This window comes from Gallinula chloropus (genome assembly GCF_964237585.1).
Source record: "Gallinula chloropus genome assembly, chromosome: 3".
Lineage (NCBI taxonomy): Eukaryota > Metazoa > Chordata > Aves > Gruiformes > Rallidae > Gallinula > Gallinula chloropus.
This window is the reverse complement of record NC_140087.1, coordinates 51,189,561-51,205,857: the sequence shown is the minus strand read 5'-3', so window position 1 is coordinate 51,205,857 and position 16,297 is coordinate 51,189,561. Positions and strand designations below refer to the sequence as shown.

Sequence of the window (16,297 nt, the reverse complement as noted above, 5' to 3'; positions counted from 1 at the left end):
CATACACACACACAGAGCAGCTGCAGCCAGTGCTCGCCTCTTGCCCTGTCCCTAACACAGTCCCTCATTGCAAGGCAGGGAGTGCAGAGCCTGGCACTGGTGGTTTTGTACTCCCTGCACTCGCTTTGTGCCAGTTGCATCGCTCCCAGGGGAAGGCAGCAGAAATCGGGGGCTTCTGGCCTCAAGTAGTTGGTTGTGGCATCCCCCTCATCCCTCTGCCATGTTCGCCTGGTGAACCAGTCCCAGCCCTTGCACTGAGCACTGTACAGGTGCCTTCAACCAGGGCTCTGCAAGGGATCAGGTACCAGGTTGTGACATTATACAAGGTGTTCCACCAGGGAAAAACCTGTTCCCAGCTGGAACCCACGCCATGGTTACCACCGCTGCCTGGGGTGAGCTTCCCACGGCAGGAGTTGCCCCAGCAGTGCAGTTTCTCCTCCCGCAGCCTCGCCCAAGCCCCGCCAGCGGTCCCCATAAAGCCTTCTTTGCCCCAGTGGGTGCTAAATCGCCACAGGTGCTGCCACGCAGCAGAGGCTGAAGGGCAGTCATCTCCACACGCCGGCGTTTTAGCCTGGCAAAGAAGTGGAGGGAAACAGCATGTGTGTCCAAGGGGCAAGACCGTGGCTCCCAGTGCAAGGCAAAACCCCATGGGAGGGTAAGGCCGGAGTCCCGGTGTCAGCCTCAGACCCAGAACCCAGGGCCTCTGCCTCCCTTCCCCTTTGTCAAAACTTGTTTAGCTTGTCATGCTAATAATGTGTTCGAAAGGAACCAAGATAAAAGTATGTGGAGAGGGAGGGGGAGGATGTCTCTCTCACTGGAGCACACAGGGAGGCAATGGAGAGGTTAGGCGCGACGCTGGCTCTCCCCAGTGTGCGCAGGCAGGTGGGGCTTTGTCCGGGTGTGGGGCAGAGCACTCACCCATGCTGCACACTGGAGTGTTTGGGATGGCTCTTCACTGGGGTGCACAAGCTGAGGGGGGGAAAGACCTGATGCCCCAAGCCCCTCCAAGGGCAGCGCGGGAACTCGCAGGCCTTTTCAGGCGGAGGCACGTGGCTGCGCGTTGTCTCCTGAGGAGCCGCTGCGTGCCTGGCACGCGCCTCCAGCTCGCAGAGGCCTTTGTGTGTGTGCGTGTGTGTGTGTGTGTGTGTGTGTGAGTGTGTGTGTGTGTGAGCTCTGCAGTACTGCTCTCCCTGTGCAGCTCTCCTTGTTTATAGGGACGGGTCCAGGCAGGCCAGGGAGGAATTACCTTTCCCTAGGACACACTTGGTGCTTGGCTGAGCGCACTGCTTCCCTGCTTCATGGGAGCTGCTGAGGGCCAAGGAGACAGTCAGTCTGCAATTAGCCTCCCCCTCAACACTCATCCACATACCCTGGGGCTACTAATTATGGACTCCCCTCCTCTGCACCCAGGGTTCAGGCCTTTCTACGCACGGGCTGTAGTTTTGTGAAATGACCTTGAAATTCACTGCAACATGCTCTCCTGCCAGGTTTCCCTGCAAACACCAAGATATGCCAACCTCCCTAAATACCCAGGAGCAAGTTCAGAGGCAAGCACCAAGGAAGGTCAAAACATTTGCTTCAAGAGACTCCCATTAAATGCTTGCACGCTGCCGGTGAGATTAAGAGGTTTCATTGCTAAAGGTGCCAGCTGGAAAGGGAGAGGGGAAGGGGAAGGGCATGGATGGACTTCGAGGCACCCTCGGGTGAGTGCCAGAAAAGGGAAAGCCTGGCAGACATCTCCTTCCCACTCTGGTCCTTCCACACCTCCTCCAGGCCATGGGAGGCAAGCAGGGGGAACAGGTATATCCCCTCAAGTCTGTGCCCTTGGGACAGCCCCAACATTAGCTGTCACACAGATGTGGAGGGAATTCAGAACCCACAGGGCAAAACAAGATCCTACACCTTCTCAATGAATTCATGGGGGTTTTTTTTGAAGGGGGTGACTCAGTCTTTTGAGCTCTCGGGCTCAAGATAAGACATCTTTTCTCTATTCACCCTCCTATACATCCATCTCTTTCCCTCCCTCTTCAAGTCCAACTCTGTTTGCCTCCAGGATTTAATCTTCGTTTGTTTGTTTGTTTGTTTTTTTCCAGGTGGCTCTGTCCTATCTTGGATAAAAGTAGTGAGGGTGGACTCAGGGAATCTGTATCTCAAAATAACATGTGAATTTTCCAGCTCCTCACAGTAGATTTGGAGGCTGCTGGGTACTGAGTCCATTACAATGACATGTGTGCTCTCCTACTGTTTTAGTGGAGCAGCCCAGCAGACAGCTGGATATTAGCTAGTCCCAAGAGAGCAGCTGCCTGGAGGCCAGTGCAAGGCTCAGCCCCCCAGTCACAAAACAGCAGTCCTGATGGTGAGGATCTCCCTGCAGCTGGCTCAGAGCAGAGGAGTGGCAGACTGGTGGTGAGAGGCTTGGACTGACACTTGGCTCTGAACATCTGTGAATCCCCTCCCCAGGACATCTCACTGGCACCTCCAGAGCATCCAGAGTCCATCCCTTGGCCTTGATCATGGGAAATGAATGCTGGGCCAGCTCTCTGCCCAGTGGGCATGTGTGGATGGTTCCTCCTCATGCTCAGCATTCTTCCTCTCCCAAGGTTGGGTCTGCACAGCTCAAGGGAAGGTCCAAGAGTTTATCTGAGGAAAATTACTGAAGAACCTGCATTTGTGAAAAGCTGCTCCTTATCCCATGCTCCATAGCTCAACTTCAGTCCCCTGAAGCAGGAGGGTTTATAGCTCTCCAGAGTTAATTTCTATTTGTTCTTGCTACCTATATAAATGCCTAGTTATTTTTGAAAGTAATGCCTTTTTGTGTTACCCAGTGGCAACAAGTTTCCCAGATGATCATTGTGTAGGGTAGAGGCAGTCCTTCCTGTTGTTCGTTTTGACCACGCTTACTTCTGATTTTGCTGGGTGTCCTGGCAGACTGCAAAGGATGCAAATAAAAGAGGCTCAAGCTGATCCTAGGCAGTGTTCCCAGGGACTCCAATGTCACAGGGAATGTGACACTGGGCTTGCAGAGCATTCCTGGAGGCTTTTGGAAAACACAAAATATATCCCGGGGTAGCCCAAGGTGGCTACCCTTAATGTAGTACTGAAACAGAGAAGGGTGAATCCTGGGGCAGCTCCTGTACACTGAGGTACTGAGCCACCAGGCTGAGGGAATTCAGTACTTCCCCCACACACACCAGTACCACAAACCTAGGAAGGTTTGAAGGGCTTTAGGAAGCTGAACTGCACTTTTGCCACCGGAAAGCGATACTTAGGGCAGGGTGACAACAGGATGGATTCACAGGTACGGCAGCTTGGCCTTTTCTCCATCCTTCCCCAGATCTGCTGCCAGTCCCACTGCTGTGTGCATTGCCGACTGTACACCCGGCCGTGCTCTGCGGGGTGGCAGATCGTCCAGATGGTGCAAACTGGGAGGGAAGAGCCAGGAGTTTTTCCACCTTCGACCTTCACCCTCTCCCTGCTTCTTTTTTGCCCACCCCCTCCACCACCCCACTGCCGGCACAAACACCTACTGCCCATGGAAGCTATTTCTAAGCAATCCCGGGCATCTGGGGAATGAGGCTCTGAACAAATATCGGAGCGTGCGTGTGCAGTGAGCACACACACACACACACACACACACGCACGCACGCATACACAGCCACAGTGCTGCTGCAGAGTCAAATATAGACCTGAGGGAAGGGGGAACAATGGCCAGGGTTGGGTTACATGGCTGCAGGGCCAGCGAGCTGCTGATGTTTGTTGTGGGCTGGGGTGGAATGGGAAAAGCAAGGGGGGTGGGATGGGGGAGAACATTTGTTTTAACCCAGAGACCCGGGGCTGGTGCCGTGTGGAAGGCGGAGAGGGTGACCCGGAGTGAGAGCTGTGAGAGAGGATGATCATTTGAGTTGGCAGCTCGAAGGTGTTTGCGGTCTTTCTCCAGCTGGTTTGTGCGGCTCCTCTGCCTCCTTTGAAGGATTAGAATCATCAGGAAGGGGTGAGTTTCTCCGGGCTTCAACTCAGGGAAGAGTTTCTTTCTCTCCTTGCTCTGGGGAAGACTCCTCAGCGGAGGAGAAGAGGCAACATCACCTGTTCCCTCAGCCCAGCATCCGCTCCTCACCCCTGATGTCCGTCTGCCTCCAAGGTACAGGTTCCAGACGCCGGAAGAAAGGGAAGCAGCTCCAGCTGGTTTTGACAGGTAATTCCTCCCTCTGGCTGGGAGCGGTGATGTTGTGTTGGAAGGACAGCAGGGGAGGGAGCATGCAGCAGGCAGGGGACATGTGGAGGGGGAAGACCATGGCAATGGCTCATTCCGTTCCCACTCCAGGTCCCTGCTTTGTGGGATTTCCTTCACTGGAGGGAAAAGCGGTGGAGGGACTCTTATGGCTAGGAAAAAAAAATCCTTCCTAATTCTGACCTAGCAGCTGTTCCGTGACGCCTCTAGGGATGGCATGGCAGGGATCGGAGCCCAGTAGAGCAGGGTCTAAGCCAAGCACAGGAATCCCCTCCTCAACACCCATTTCCTGGGTCTGCATGTAGAGCTGCTCTGCTTGAATCACCCTGGGCAGCCCAGCGGCTGCCAGAACAAGCCTGTGATTCAGGACTGAGTCCAGGGATGGGACAGGAGCCCTTCAGTGCTGAGGAAGGACTGCAGCCAAGGTCCATGTTACTTGGGGTTTCCTTCTGGTCCCTTCTCCCTCCTCTGTACTCACATTTTTTACTCCCATTCATCCCTGTCTGCCTCTGTGATACTCACACGCAAAACCAAACCTCAAAACTCAAACCCCGCTTCCTCCAATGTGCTCATTTCCTCCCCTCTGAAATCCCACTCTGGTTTCTGTTCTCCATTCTCCTGCCTCGCTGTTCAGATCTCCAGGAACCAACTTTACCCCCTCAGCCTGTATGGTCCTTGCCCCAACTCTAGGAGAACCAGCGCAGAGAAAGCCACGTGTGCTGCTCCACTGGCTGCAACCTCACCTCATCTCCCTCTCCCACAGCACTCGTGCTGCGGACACAGATACTTACAAATGCCAAGGTGCACGGGGACCCCCCCGCAAGCGCCCTCCTACCTGCCTGTTCCAATGCACATGTGGCATCCACAGGGCTTGTTAGGCATGTTTAACCAAGTGACATTTAGGAGCACCCAGGCACGATTGTGCAATGGCGTTGCAATGCAGCACGGTCAGAACCAAGGTAGATCCCAGCAGAGGAGTGCAAGAGCAGATGAGGATGGTGCAGGAGGTGGTGTCGTGTCTGAGATAGTCAGTGTAGGCAGTAGGATTTCAAGGAGGAGGTGAGGGTGAGGCTGAGCAGCCTACACTCAATGCTGGAGGTGCCGCCAGTGAAAACTTGGCCTCCAACCACGACTGGCAGAGCAAAGAGTGCAAGGCAGGGTGTTGCGGGGGTCAGAGGAGAAAAGTGGATCCTCCCAGGTCCTAAGAACAGCACTGCCTGAAGGAGAGGCTGGTTTTTAACTGAATGTAGCAGGAGCTGTGCTTTGCCCTCAGCCTCCCCCTCTCCTTTTTGCTGTAAGACCCAGATACGGTGTGAACCAGGACTCAGCAGGCTGAGCTGGATGTGAAGGATCAAGGAATGAGAATGGATGGATGGAGAACCACAGGAAGGAGAGCTGATGCACACCTGTCCCATAAATATCCAAGGAGCTGACGGAGCAGTCAGAGCTCTCAGAGAGCTGGGCTTTGATGGGGCTGCTGGCTGCTGGCCTGTCCCAGGGTGCTGGGGACCACAGTGACACCCATGGCTGCCGCAGGGTGCGTGGTGCTGATGGGGTTTTAAGGAACTGCAGAGGGCCAGCAGCAGTGGAGAAGGTGACAGCAGGGATGGGGTGAACTTTGGTGATATGGGGTGGGATGTGGAAGTATCCATGTAGGCATTAGTAGGATGTGGCTCTTCTTCCTTCCTGGTGGAAAATAGTGAAACTCGTGGGGCGCAGGAGTAGAAGAGGACTGGCTGAGGTGATCTTGTAATCTAATTAAGGATTGCTAGGACCTTTGAAGGTGACAGATACGATCTTGTCAAATAGCAGAAAGGCCATGCAAGGTGAGGAGGACAGCCGGCAGCTGTTCCTCCCCAAGATGTGAGGGCCCAGCCCCTCTCACAGGGTTGTCTTACGGTTTGCTGAGGTGCAGGCGTCCACGGCTTGTGAGCAGCATCAAGAGAGGTGTCAGGGACCACAGCTTCGCTGGATGGCTTCTTTCTTGTGGGGTGACTTCTTGTGGGGTGACCACTCCCTGTTGAACCTCTGCTTTAAGGATGGGGCTTCTTAACCAGTGGAGGTGTGTTAGCGGCGCTTGAGGCTGGCAGGGAGGGGGTGCAGGAGGCGTTTTCACTTGTATCAGATAATGTGAGTGAAATGAGGGCTGGGATCATCCCAAGCCTATTTCGGAGAGAGGAACCGGGCTGCGAGACGGCGGTGCCCCGCGGGAGGCCGGCAGCAGCGGGCAGGAGCCCCCACCCAAGCCTGTGCGTGCAACTGAGAGAGGGGGGCGAGCGCTGCAGCCCCCCCCCCCCCCCCCCCAAGCCCCGGGCGGGGGTTTCCCCTGCACGACCGCGCCCGGCGGTGGGGGCATCCCTAGCCCGGGACACCCCTCCATCCTCTAAGGCCCGCTGCTGGGGGACGGGACCGGTACCCCCTCGCAGACGCAGCCCCCCCGGAGAGCGGGCGGGCCCGCGTGGGGCCGTGTGCCGCCCCCCACCCCCCCCCTCCGCCCCCGGCGGCGGGAGCAGGGCAGGGGTGAGCGGGCAGGGCGGGCCGGGCCGGGGGCTGCCTGCGGTTTGGGGCGGCGGGAGGCGGGATGTCCCGGGGAGGGAGCGGGGATGTGCAGGCACACGCAGCCGCTGGCAGGCGGCCGGGGCTGCACGGCGGCGGCGGCGGCGGCGGGCGGAGCGGCGCGGCACACGCGGCGGCAGCTCCCTCCGCAGCCCCGCGCCTCCTCAGCCCCGCCGCCGCCGCGCCGGGCATGGCCGCCCCCCGCTGCCGCGCCCCGCGGTAGCCCCACGACCCGCTGCGTCGCCGAGGTGAGCAGGGGGGCGGGGGAAGGGGGACAACGCGCGGGGGGGGACCCCACCTCCACTCCTCCAGCCCCCCCCCCCCCCCCCACTCCCCATCGCCGTCGCCGCCCCGGCCGCAGGGGGACCGCTGGGCCCGGGGCGGTGCGGAGCTTCGGGGAGCGTCCCCTCCAGCCGGCCGGGGGTTGGGGGTAGAAAGGGCACCCCGGTGGCCGTGCCCCTCCGGGGCGCACTGGGAGCGTGGGGCGGCGGGGGCAGGGCAGGAGCGGCGAGCTGCAGCGGCGTGGCATCCTACGGGTTCTCATCCTCGCCCCCGGAACCCCGGCCCGGAGGGGTCTCTGTTAGCCCCCTAGGAGCACTGCCTGATAGCCCATCTCCTGGGACTGTCCCTGGTAGCCCCCAACCGTATGGAGGTCACTAATACCCATGAGGGGGAGGTTAATAGACCCCTGGGGCGTCCCTAATAACCCACAGCCCCTGGAGGGCTGGTAGCCCCTAACCCGGACAGGGAGTAGCAGAGGAGAGGGCCGAAGGGTGCTGCCTCTGCCGTGTCTCTGTGACCCAAAGCCAGGCCTGCCCAGGTGCTGCTTGCACCTCCCTTGAGTACCAGTTGGTCCCCAGGATGCCCGCGGCGCCTTGCTGGGGTCTCGGGTGGCCTCTGGGTAGGAGCTGGGCGCAGTGCCTGTGGTCAGGAGGTCTCAAGAGGCTGCACCTTGAGTGAGGAGGCTGTGTGGAGTCATGGGGGATATGACCTTTGCAGTGACATGTGGACAGAGGCTGAGGTCCTCACCGCCCTGAAGGAACACAATACCAACCCTTCAGCCCTAAATTATTTTGTGGGTTTCATTGGAATTGCTTCGCCCTTCCCTGAAATGCAGCAGCTGTTTGCCACTGCCCAGTGTTTTTGGGCAGGAGGCAAAGGAGGGTCCTGTGAGCATGGTGACAAGGGGACTGTGGGGAGGGGGGATGCAGCAGTCCGTGTGGATTTGGCTGGGGCAGTGGCTGTAGCCCCTTTGAAAATGTTGGCTCCTTCCTCGGTGATGGTTGGTTTGCTAGAGAAATGCTTTGAGCAACATCATTGCTTTTGGGGGACTATTTTTTTCTTTTGTTCTGGACGGGTGAAGCCCTTAACAGGGACCTCAAAACCTCTTCCTGCAAAGCGTGTGTGAAGGGTGGGAGGGAGGACTTCTCTCCCCATCTGGGAAGCCTTTCATGCAACTCTCAACCCAACGCAGCCATCCTGAGCTAGAGTAGAGCTGAGAAAGTGGAACGGCCCCTGTCCATCACACCCACGCAGTTGGATGGAGCCTTCTTCATACCTTCACCACTCTCCTAACTGAACAGTTTAACCCCTCCCATCTCATTATAGTAATATATTTATGATATCACCCTCGAATTTCCTGCCCTTGACAACCCCAGAAGGCTGGGAGGGAATGAAGCATTTTTGAATAGTATTTAATGTTACTTCAAGAGGGCAGAAAGCGGTCGGGAAATAGATGGGTGCAGGAACGCTGGGCTGACAGGGCTCTCTGCAGGACAGCTGAGGAAAAGGACAGCACCTAGCAAGAGGTGCATGTGTGCCTTTCCTCCCAGGGACTCCAGCCCAGATCTAGTGCCTATGGCTTCACTCCCTTGCTTGGAGAATGAACTAGGGCTGTCATTTCCTCCCTGCTCCTCTGCTAGATCTACTCAAGTCCTCATCCTCCTTGAAGGGCTTGAAAAGCAGCCTGGATGCTGTAGAAAGACTCATCCCACCTATTCACTCAAACATGCACAGGAGGCACCTTGCTTAGCACAAAGCTGGATCCCCCCCCAGTCCTAGGGACGGAAGGTGAAGGTCCCTACAGCTGGGTTGGTATTCCTGGAGGCTTCTGCTCTCTTGACAGCAGGGGCAGGTGCTCCAAGGTGCAAAGTAACAGCCTGAGCAGTCACACGCTCAGGAGCGAGTGTGCACACTCACATTTCCTGTACACACATTTTAAAAGGCTTTTTGATTCTTAGTGCTCCAACGTTGCCTTAGAGGAAGGAGCCTGGAAGGACAGAGAGGAGTGTGGTGACAAGTCCGTGCAAAACTGGATGTTTCAACTCAAAACTGCCAGGTAGCGGAGAGGAAGGGATGCGTGAAGTGAAGCCGTGGTGTCAGCCAGGGGATTTTTCTGAGCTTGCTCTTTTTCTCTCTGTAGGTGTTCATCTCGGTGGGGCCACACTGACCATGCTCAGGGGCTTCTGTCTCCAGCTCATGTCCTTGGTTTGGATCCTCTTGGCCCATCAGCAGCTTGCCCAAGGTGAGGCTTTGTACTCATGTGGCCTTCTTTCTTACACCTGTCTTTTCCAAACCTGTCCGTGGCATTGCTGAAGCCTCCTCAGTTCTCCATGCAAAGTGGAGTTGGCTTGACCTGAGAGACCAGAAAATACTGCTCAGCCATCTGGCATCTGGGAAGTGGCTGGTGGCGACTGTAGAGACCCCCACTCTGGTGTCCGCAGGGCTGGCGGTGCCTGAGCAGACCAGCAGTGAGAGGTCCTGCTGCTCTGTCTCTTACAGTTAGGGTGAGTGGGTCCCTGAACTGATGAGTCTGTTTGGAGGGGCTGGGCAAGGGGGGAAAGAAGATCCCAGAAGTGAATGGCTAATCCTGGATCCCGTGAAACAAAATCCCTTCCCAAAGATTAGTTTGCTCTCCCCACTTTCTGGATAAGCAATGAATTCCCAAAGCACTTTGCAGGAGAGAGAGTTACAGACAGGGAAGGCAGCAATATCCAGGCTTGGGCTAAGCAGTCCCAGGATGCTGCTTCAGCTCCACAGTGACTTGTCTGGGGAGTCCCTTAACCTGAGCAGTGGGACTTGCTGCCTCTCTGCAGCGAAAGTGCATACATGCAAGTGGGGATTGCTGCCCCTGTTTGCTCCCTAGGCAGCACATCACGTGGCCTGAGCGCGCCTCTTAGTATGGGGGCTTTAACCTGCCTAGGCTGCCATGGAGGGGTTCAGTCAGGTAAGGGTGTTCAACTCCTGGGTCTGGCCTGGGATCACACTAGGCTCCTGGAGTAACCCCAAGCCTCCTGACATTTCCTCTAGCTCTACTGCCTGTGGAGCCAAAAAGAGCCACTTCCCCCTGGGGTTGAGATACAAGCAGGTGATGGGCGAGAAGAGAAGGGGGAGATGAAAGGGGACACCTGGCTGGAGAAAGGAGGCCAGTGAGAAGTGGCATGGCAATGCCATGGCTCAGTTACAGCTTCTGTGGCCTTTAAATAAATAAACAGAACTGGATACCTGGCCCCATGCGATGCCCTGTCCTGTCTCCCCATGACGGAGGGGGGAGTGCTGGCAGCTGGTTCCTGGCAGAGGACAGGAGCCCCGACCAGACTGCTCCATGACAATAGCTGTCCTGGGGGATGGGGACATGCTAGGAGATAGAAAAGAGCCATTCTTTCTATTTCCATCCTCTGTTCCTTTGTGCCCCTTGCAGTACCTGGCCCTGAGCTTTGCCACCATACCTGCTGCAGTCCCAGGTGGGTCAGTCCCTATGAACACAGGTTGCTTTAACGCACAGGCAGCCCCAGCTCCTGCCCAGATGGGTCTGAACGTTAAGGGAGGCAGCAGAGAGAAGGTGGGGAAGATGATTATAAACCAGGTAGTTTTGTAGCAGGGTCCCATTTCTCAGTAAAGGCAGTAGTATTGCTGCTTGGGTGACTCTGAAATCCTCACCCCTTGTTGGCATCCAGCTACTGAAAGGAAGGTTCCCCACTTTATGGTTCTGGGCACTTCAGAAGGAAAATCCAGCTGAGAGCCATGGACAGATCTGGAGTCACCTATGGTCTCTGCTTAACTCAATTCCACCCATCTCCTGCCTTGCAGGTGATGACTGCAGCGAGCGATGTAATCTCGCCCACGGCTGCTGTGACCAGGATGGGAAGTGCAGGTATGGCTTGTCCTTGGGTCCCTGCTCCTGCTCCCCCTGACTGTTAACTGCTCTCCCACCCCTGATGCTGTGTCCCTAGTGCCTACACCCCTGCTCTGAGTTGAAGTGCTTCCTCTGCTCGCCCATACCTGGACTCAACCGCTCTGCTCTCCTTTTATCTGACATTCCTGGAGTGGGAGATTTTGATCCCTCAACCTCTGGCAGGCTTTTGCTCCAGTGCTTTCAGGGTCATCCCCCCCAGCCATGCACTGACTAACATTGTTCTGCTGAGCCCTTTTTGTCTAGATGGGAGCTTAGGACAGCCCAGCCATGCCTGGGTGACAGGAGGCAGCCTTCAGGCTCAGATACAATGGGGGAAGTCATCAGGCAGCAGGACAGGCTTGGGGGTTGGCCAGCTTGCTTGGCCTCCTCACTGTATGATCATGGCCCTGAGGTCATGGAAGAGAAAAGCTGCCAGCATGCACATAAATGTCTGAGGGTATCACGGGTCCCTTCTCAAAATCCTGGGTTGTGGTGGGCATCTCTGGGTGTTTCCATAAAAGGATCACCAGCAAGCTGGGGGCTACCACAGTGATTTGTGATCCCCAGCATCCCAACTCCAGCTGATGCCCAGATCCCACAGGGGCAAAGCTCAGAGCCTGACCCTGCACTTCATCCCAGCACAGGGCCACCTGGAGCCCCTGTCCTGCAGGGCAGCCCCAGCAGAAGGCTGCTTCAGGCTGGCCCAGACACTTCTGCAAGGGAATGGACTGCCCACTGCTGCCCCGTTCGTGCTGGGGCATGCTCAGCCCACTTTCACAGCACAGCCCCTACCCAGTGTCACACCACGCCTGGGCCTTTGTTCTTGCCTAATGGAGCAGATGTGGCCTAGTGGTGACCATGACCGCGCTGACTGCTGCATCAGGGAGTGTCCAGCTCTGTTTTTGCTGGGCCTCTAGTAGAAGCTGCAAAGAGCTTGTTCCTCCCTGAGCCTTCCTGGTGGCTGTGGCTGGGTGGGGGGAGCTCTCAGGTGTGTCCAGTGGAGGCACACATAAATTGCTGCTCCAGAGCTGTAACCCTTCAGCAGCTTGGCAGTATCCCATTGAAATGCCCAAACTCAAGGAGACTTGGCTGCTTAGCTGACCTCCCACCCCCCTAACAATTTTTAGGTTGGCCACCTCCCTTTTAGAGAAGGGGAGAAGCTGATGGTGCCTGCTCCATGTGCATACTGGGTGGTAGGGCTGGCCACAGCCCTCTGTAATCTCATGGCTGTCCACGTAGGAATGTGTTTCCTCAGACCATCAGATACATGGTATCACCTCCATTCCCAGTCTCGAATTAACTTAAAATAAATATAATTTTCCTCTTCTCTTTTGGAACACCTACCTGCAGTGACAATAGCCAGTCCAGGTGTGAAAAGGGAGGCTTAGATCAGCCTGGCAAAGCTGCAGTCACCGCACATCATTCTGAAATGAGCCCCAGCCATGAAAACAAACCTCCTTGTTTCCTCTGGAGCCCAATTTGGTTTAGTTTGGTTTAATTCCGTGCTGGATTGAGTATAGCTTTTATTGCAGCTGGGGCCATCCCCTGCGCTCATCTCTTGTCTTTGCTATCACTTACTTTCCCCCTTGGAGCTGGCCGGTCTGAGGGAAGCCACGGGAGTGACGCAGCTTGGCCCTACTTAGCCACCGCCTGTGCCCTGCTCTCTGGGGGCCAGGAGGCTCCTTGATTGCTGTGGGTTCTCCCCCCTTTCTCCCCCCCACCCCCCCGCCCCCATACTGCCCTTGTGAGCTGGCTAAGTTTCTCCCATACGTCAGGCATGGCAAATGAGGTTTCACAGCTGGATTACAGTGCGCTTCGTTGTAACGCAAAGGGCCGCAATTAAAACATGTGGGCCTCAGGGCCTCTCTGCCTCAGGGACTTCAGGGTTAGGAACAGGGCTCTTCTCTGCCTCACAACCTGGCTGTAGGATGAGGGAAGTACAGGAATGGCTGAGCTAATGCAGTGGTGTATCCAGAACAGTCAGCTGGAGTACAGCAGTAGGATGTGGGCCTTGAAAGCGAAGCTGCTGAAGTCTGTTACTGGCCCCTCACCCTCCGTGACAGCCAAGGGTGAGTCTGCTCCCGCTCTGTCCTCTGGCTTCTTTGGAAAGATGAGATGCCAGTACCGATCTTCCTCTGGAGGAGGGAGCCAGCAGGTTCATGGGGAGCTTTGGGAGGGTTTCTCAGTGTCACTGTATCTTCAGAAACCCAGCATGGAGAGCAGTGAGTTTTTCTGCAGCCCCTGCTTGGGTTTTATCACGCTGCCATGCCCTGTTCTCCTGCAGGTGTGATCCAGGCTGGGAAGGCGAGTACTGTGAGGAGTGTGTGCGTATGCCGGGGTGTCTCCACGGGACGTGCCACCAGCCTTGGCAGTGTATCTGTCACACCGGCTGGGCCGGCAAGTTCTGTGACAAAGGTGAGTCATGGGCTGGACATCCCAGCTTCTGGTGCTGAGGGCAGAAGCCCAGCACACCCTGCACAGAGGGGTGAGCCAGCATAGCCAGAAGCCACCCAGGCGGTGCCGCTTGGGCTGCCCGGGAGATGGGATGTTGCCTGGATGCCATAGCTGTGACTGTCCGCTTCCTGCCAAAGAGGTCAGGCTGCCAGCACCCATTGCCTGGCTGCGCAGCAAGAGCTGCCACGACATCGGCCAGCCTCAGGAAATGGAGCAGATGAACTCATTGCCTTTCCCACGCCACGACTGGGCTCTGGGCCGCACCTCCTGCTTCCCCCAGGGCTTCCTACCTTTGGCAGGCGGCTCGTGGACTCCCCTCCTCTGGCCTCAGAGGCTCCTCTGTGCCAAGGGTCTGCACCGGCCAGCCAGATGCCATGCAGAGCGTCTCCACGTTGCGCAGACCTGCAGGACAATTTGCTTTCTCTGCACCCCTGAGCCCAGGCATTCTGCAGTCTGAAGCTGGGAGGCACCACACAGGCACCGCATTTCTGTTGCTGCAGGTGCCTGTTGGAGGAGAGGCAGGAGCAGCTCCTGCCATTTCTCCTTCCCCACTGGGTTTGATGGGCTGTATTCAGACTGAATTTGCCACATCACCTCTCTTTTCTCAGTCATTCATACCTTTTTCTTCCCCCTTAGACATACATATCTGCGAACACCAGTCCCCATGCCAGAACGGGGCTCAGTGTATCTACGATCGAGATGGGGAATATTCCTGCCTGTGTCCAGAAGGCTTTCATGGGAAGGACTGTGAGATGAAGACGGGGCCATGTGAGAAGGCAGGGTGAGACACAGCAGCAAGGCCAGCGAGATTACAGACAGCGTTAGCTGTTAGCGGTGTCCCAGCTTGGCTTATTACCTGTGGATTACCCTGTGCTAATGGAGTTAAACCAAACCATCTTTGGCTTTGGTTTAGCTGTGTGCACCTCGCAATCCCACCGAGGCAAGCTCTTTGTTGTGATCTGAACAGATTTCTGTTCCTTGCCACTGTGGGTGTGATGAGCTGACACCTGTCAGGCCTTTGGCGAGCATCAGGAAGGCATGTATCCTCTTCCAACCATTTGGCTAAACGCCCCGCTCCAATGAGTGGTGGGCCTGTGCACAGCCATAGCCTTTGAGGAGGTCCCACAGCCTCTGACTTGAGGAGATGGAAACTCCTGCCCGATCTTCTTGAGAGAGCTTCCCTCATGGAGAGACCCAGTGCTGGACTCTCTGGCCGCTCAATCCACAGTGTGTGTTTTCCCTCTTGGGGCAGGGCAAGCTGTTTCCTCTCCAGGGCTGTGACCCATCCTTGCTCTCTCCATGCAGGTCTCCGTGCAAGAATGGGGGACAGTGTCAAGATGAAAACGGCTTTGCCAGCAACTTCACCTGCCGGTGCCTCGCTGGCTTTGTGGGGGCTTTCTGTGAGAACGACGTGGATGACTGCCTGATGCGTCCCTGTGCCAATGGTGCCACCTGCCACGATGGGATCAACCGCTTCTCCTGCCAGTGCCAGGTGGGCTTTGAAGGGCGTTTCTGCACCATCAACATCAACGACTGCGCCAGCCAGCCATGCAAAAATGGGGCGAAGTGTTATGACCGCATCAATGATTACGACTGCTTGTGTCCTGACCGTTTTACTGGCAAAACCTGCGAGACCTCCATCCCTGAGCCCACCTGGGCTCCCCCCTACTACCCTGTGAACCATGAGAATGGTGGGGTGGTGAAAAGCACCACCACTGAGACGCCAGGGGTGACGCAGCCAGAGCACATCAGGACTGCGGTCACAGGGTGGCGTGTGGCCAACCACAGCGAGAAAGAGCCAGGGGGAGGGTTGTTGAAAATCTCTGTGAAGGAGGTGGTGACCCAAAGGGACTCAGGGCTGAGTGGAGCCCAGCTGGTGACAGTGCTGGTGTTCGGGGTGCTGACAGCAGTGCTAGTCCTCATCACCGTTCTGCTAATGCTGAGGAACTGGCAGAGGGGCCGTCAGAGGTCGAACTGGTGCCAAAGCCCTTCCCAGGCTGCGAGGAAACTCCAAGACCAGGAGTGCCAGGTGGGCATGCTCAACACCATCCTGATCGAGCCTAGGAAGACGACAGAGCTGTGAGCTGCGAGGACTCTGAGCCAGGCCCTGGCAGGTCATCGTGCTGGCAAAGCCCTCGAACTGCACTCTGGGGAGCTGTGCTGGCACAAGCCGGGCAGTGGGGAAGGGCTCCCAGGGCAGCAAACGCATCAGCAAAACCCTTGGGCGTCGAGCATTGGTGTGATGGCCCCACCTGAGTCTGAGCTGTCTCCTGCCTGTCTGGCACAGCCGGCACCCACGGGCACCTGGAAGCAGGGCTGTGTTGGGTCAGCCTTGCAGGAGAGTGGCAACATGCCATTTGCGGGAGCCCATGCCGTGCAGTGCTGGTTGTCTGGCGCGAGCTCTCAGAAACAGGACGGGTAGTGCTGGAGGAGGGCATGGCCTTCATGCAAGCCCAAATTCTGCCAGGCCCTTTGTAACTCCTCTCTGTGACTATTGGCATTGGGATGTTTCTTCTGGGGCTTTTGGGACAGTCATGGGTGCACAGGCCTCCCTGCCCTAGTGGATGAGGTGGCTCCTGGTTGTCGCTGGAGGCTGTCATTTCAGATGCCATGCCCCTAGGAAATGAGCAAACACCCTTGCTCCCTGGCCTTGTGGTTCTGTAAGCCAGTTCAAAGATACTCTGGCGATCATTTGGGGTCTCCTTATGCCCTTCCTCTGCCCTGGTTGATGCTCCCTCCTTTCACTGTCAGACTTGGGGTTACAAATACATTCTGTACTTTTCTCCTGATGATCCAGGGGTCTTCTCCCACTCACCAAGCCATCTTTTCTAGTCTGGCCACAAATGACCAAGCTCCTTCCCCTCTCCAGCATGTGCTTCTGCCAC

At 56.7% G+C, this 16,297-nt stretch overlaps 1 protein-coding gene across 1 annotated transcript; it reads left to right on the top strand.

Moving 5' to 3' along the window:
* Nucleotides 1–4,119: 4,119 nt before the first annotated feature.
* Nucleotides 4,120–15,495, top strand: DLK2 (delta like non-canonical Notch ligand 2; the record flags this gene model as incomplete). Its single annotated transcript, XM_084261484.1, has 6 exons — nt 4,120–4,192; nt 9,207–9,308; nt 10,874–10,937; nt 13,243–13,373; nt 14,049–14,193; nt 14,718–15,495. The coding sequence occupies 6 exons, from the start codon at nt 4,120–4,122 to the stop codon at nt 15,493–15,495; spliced, it is 1,293 nt and encodes a 430-aa protein (XP_084117610.1).
* Between the last annotated feature and the right edge of the window lie 802 nt (nt 15,496–16,297).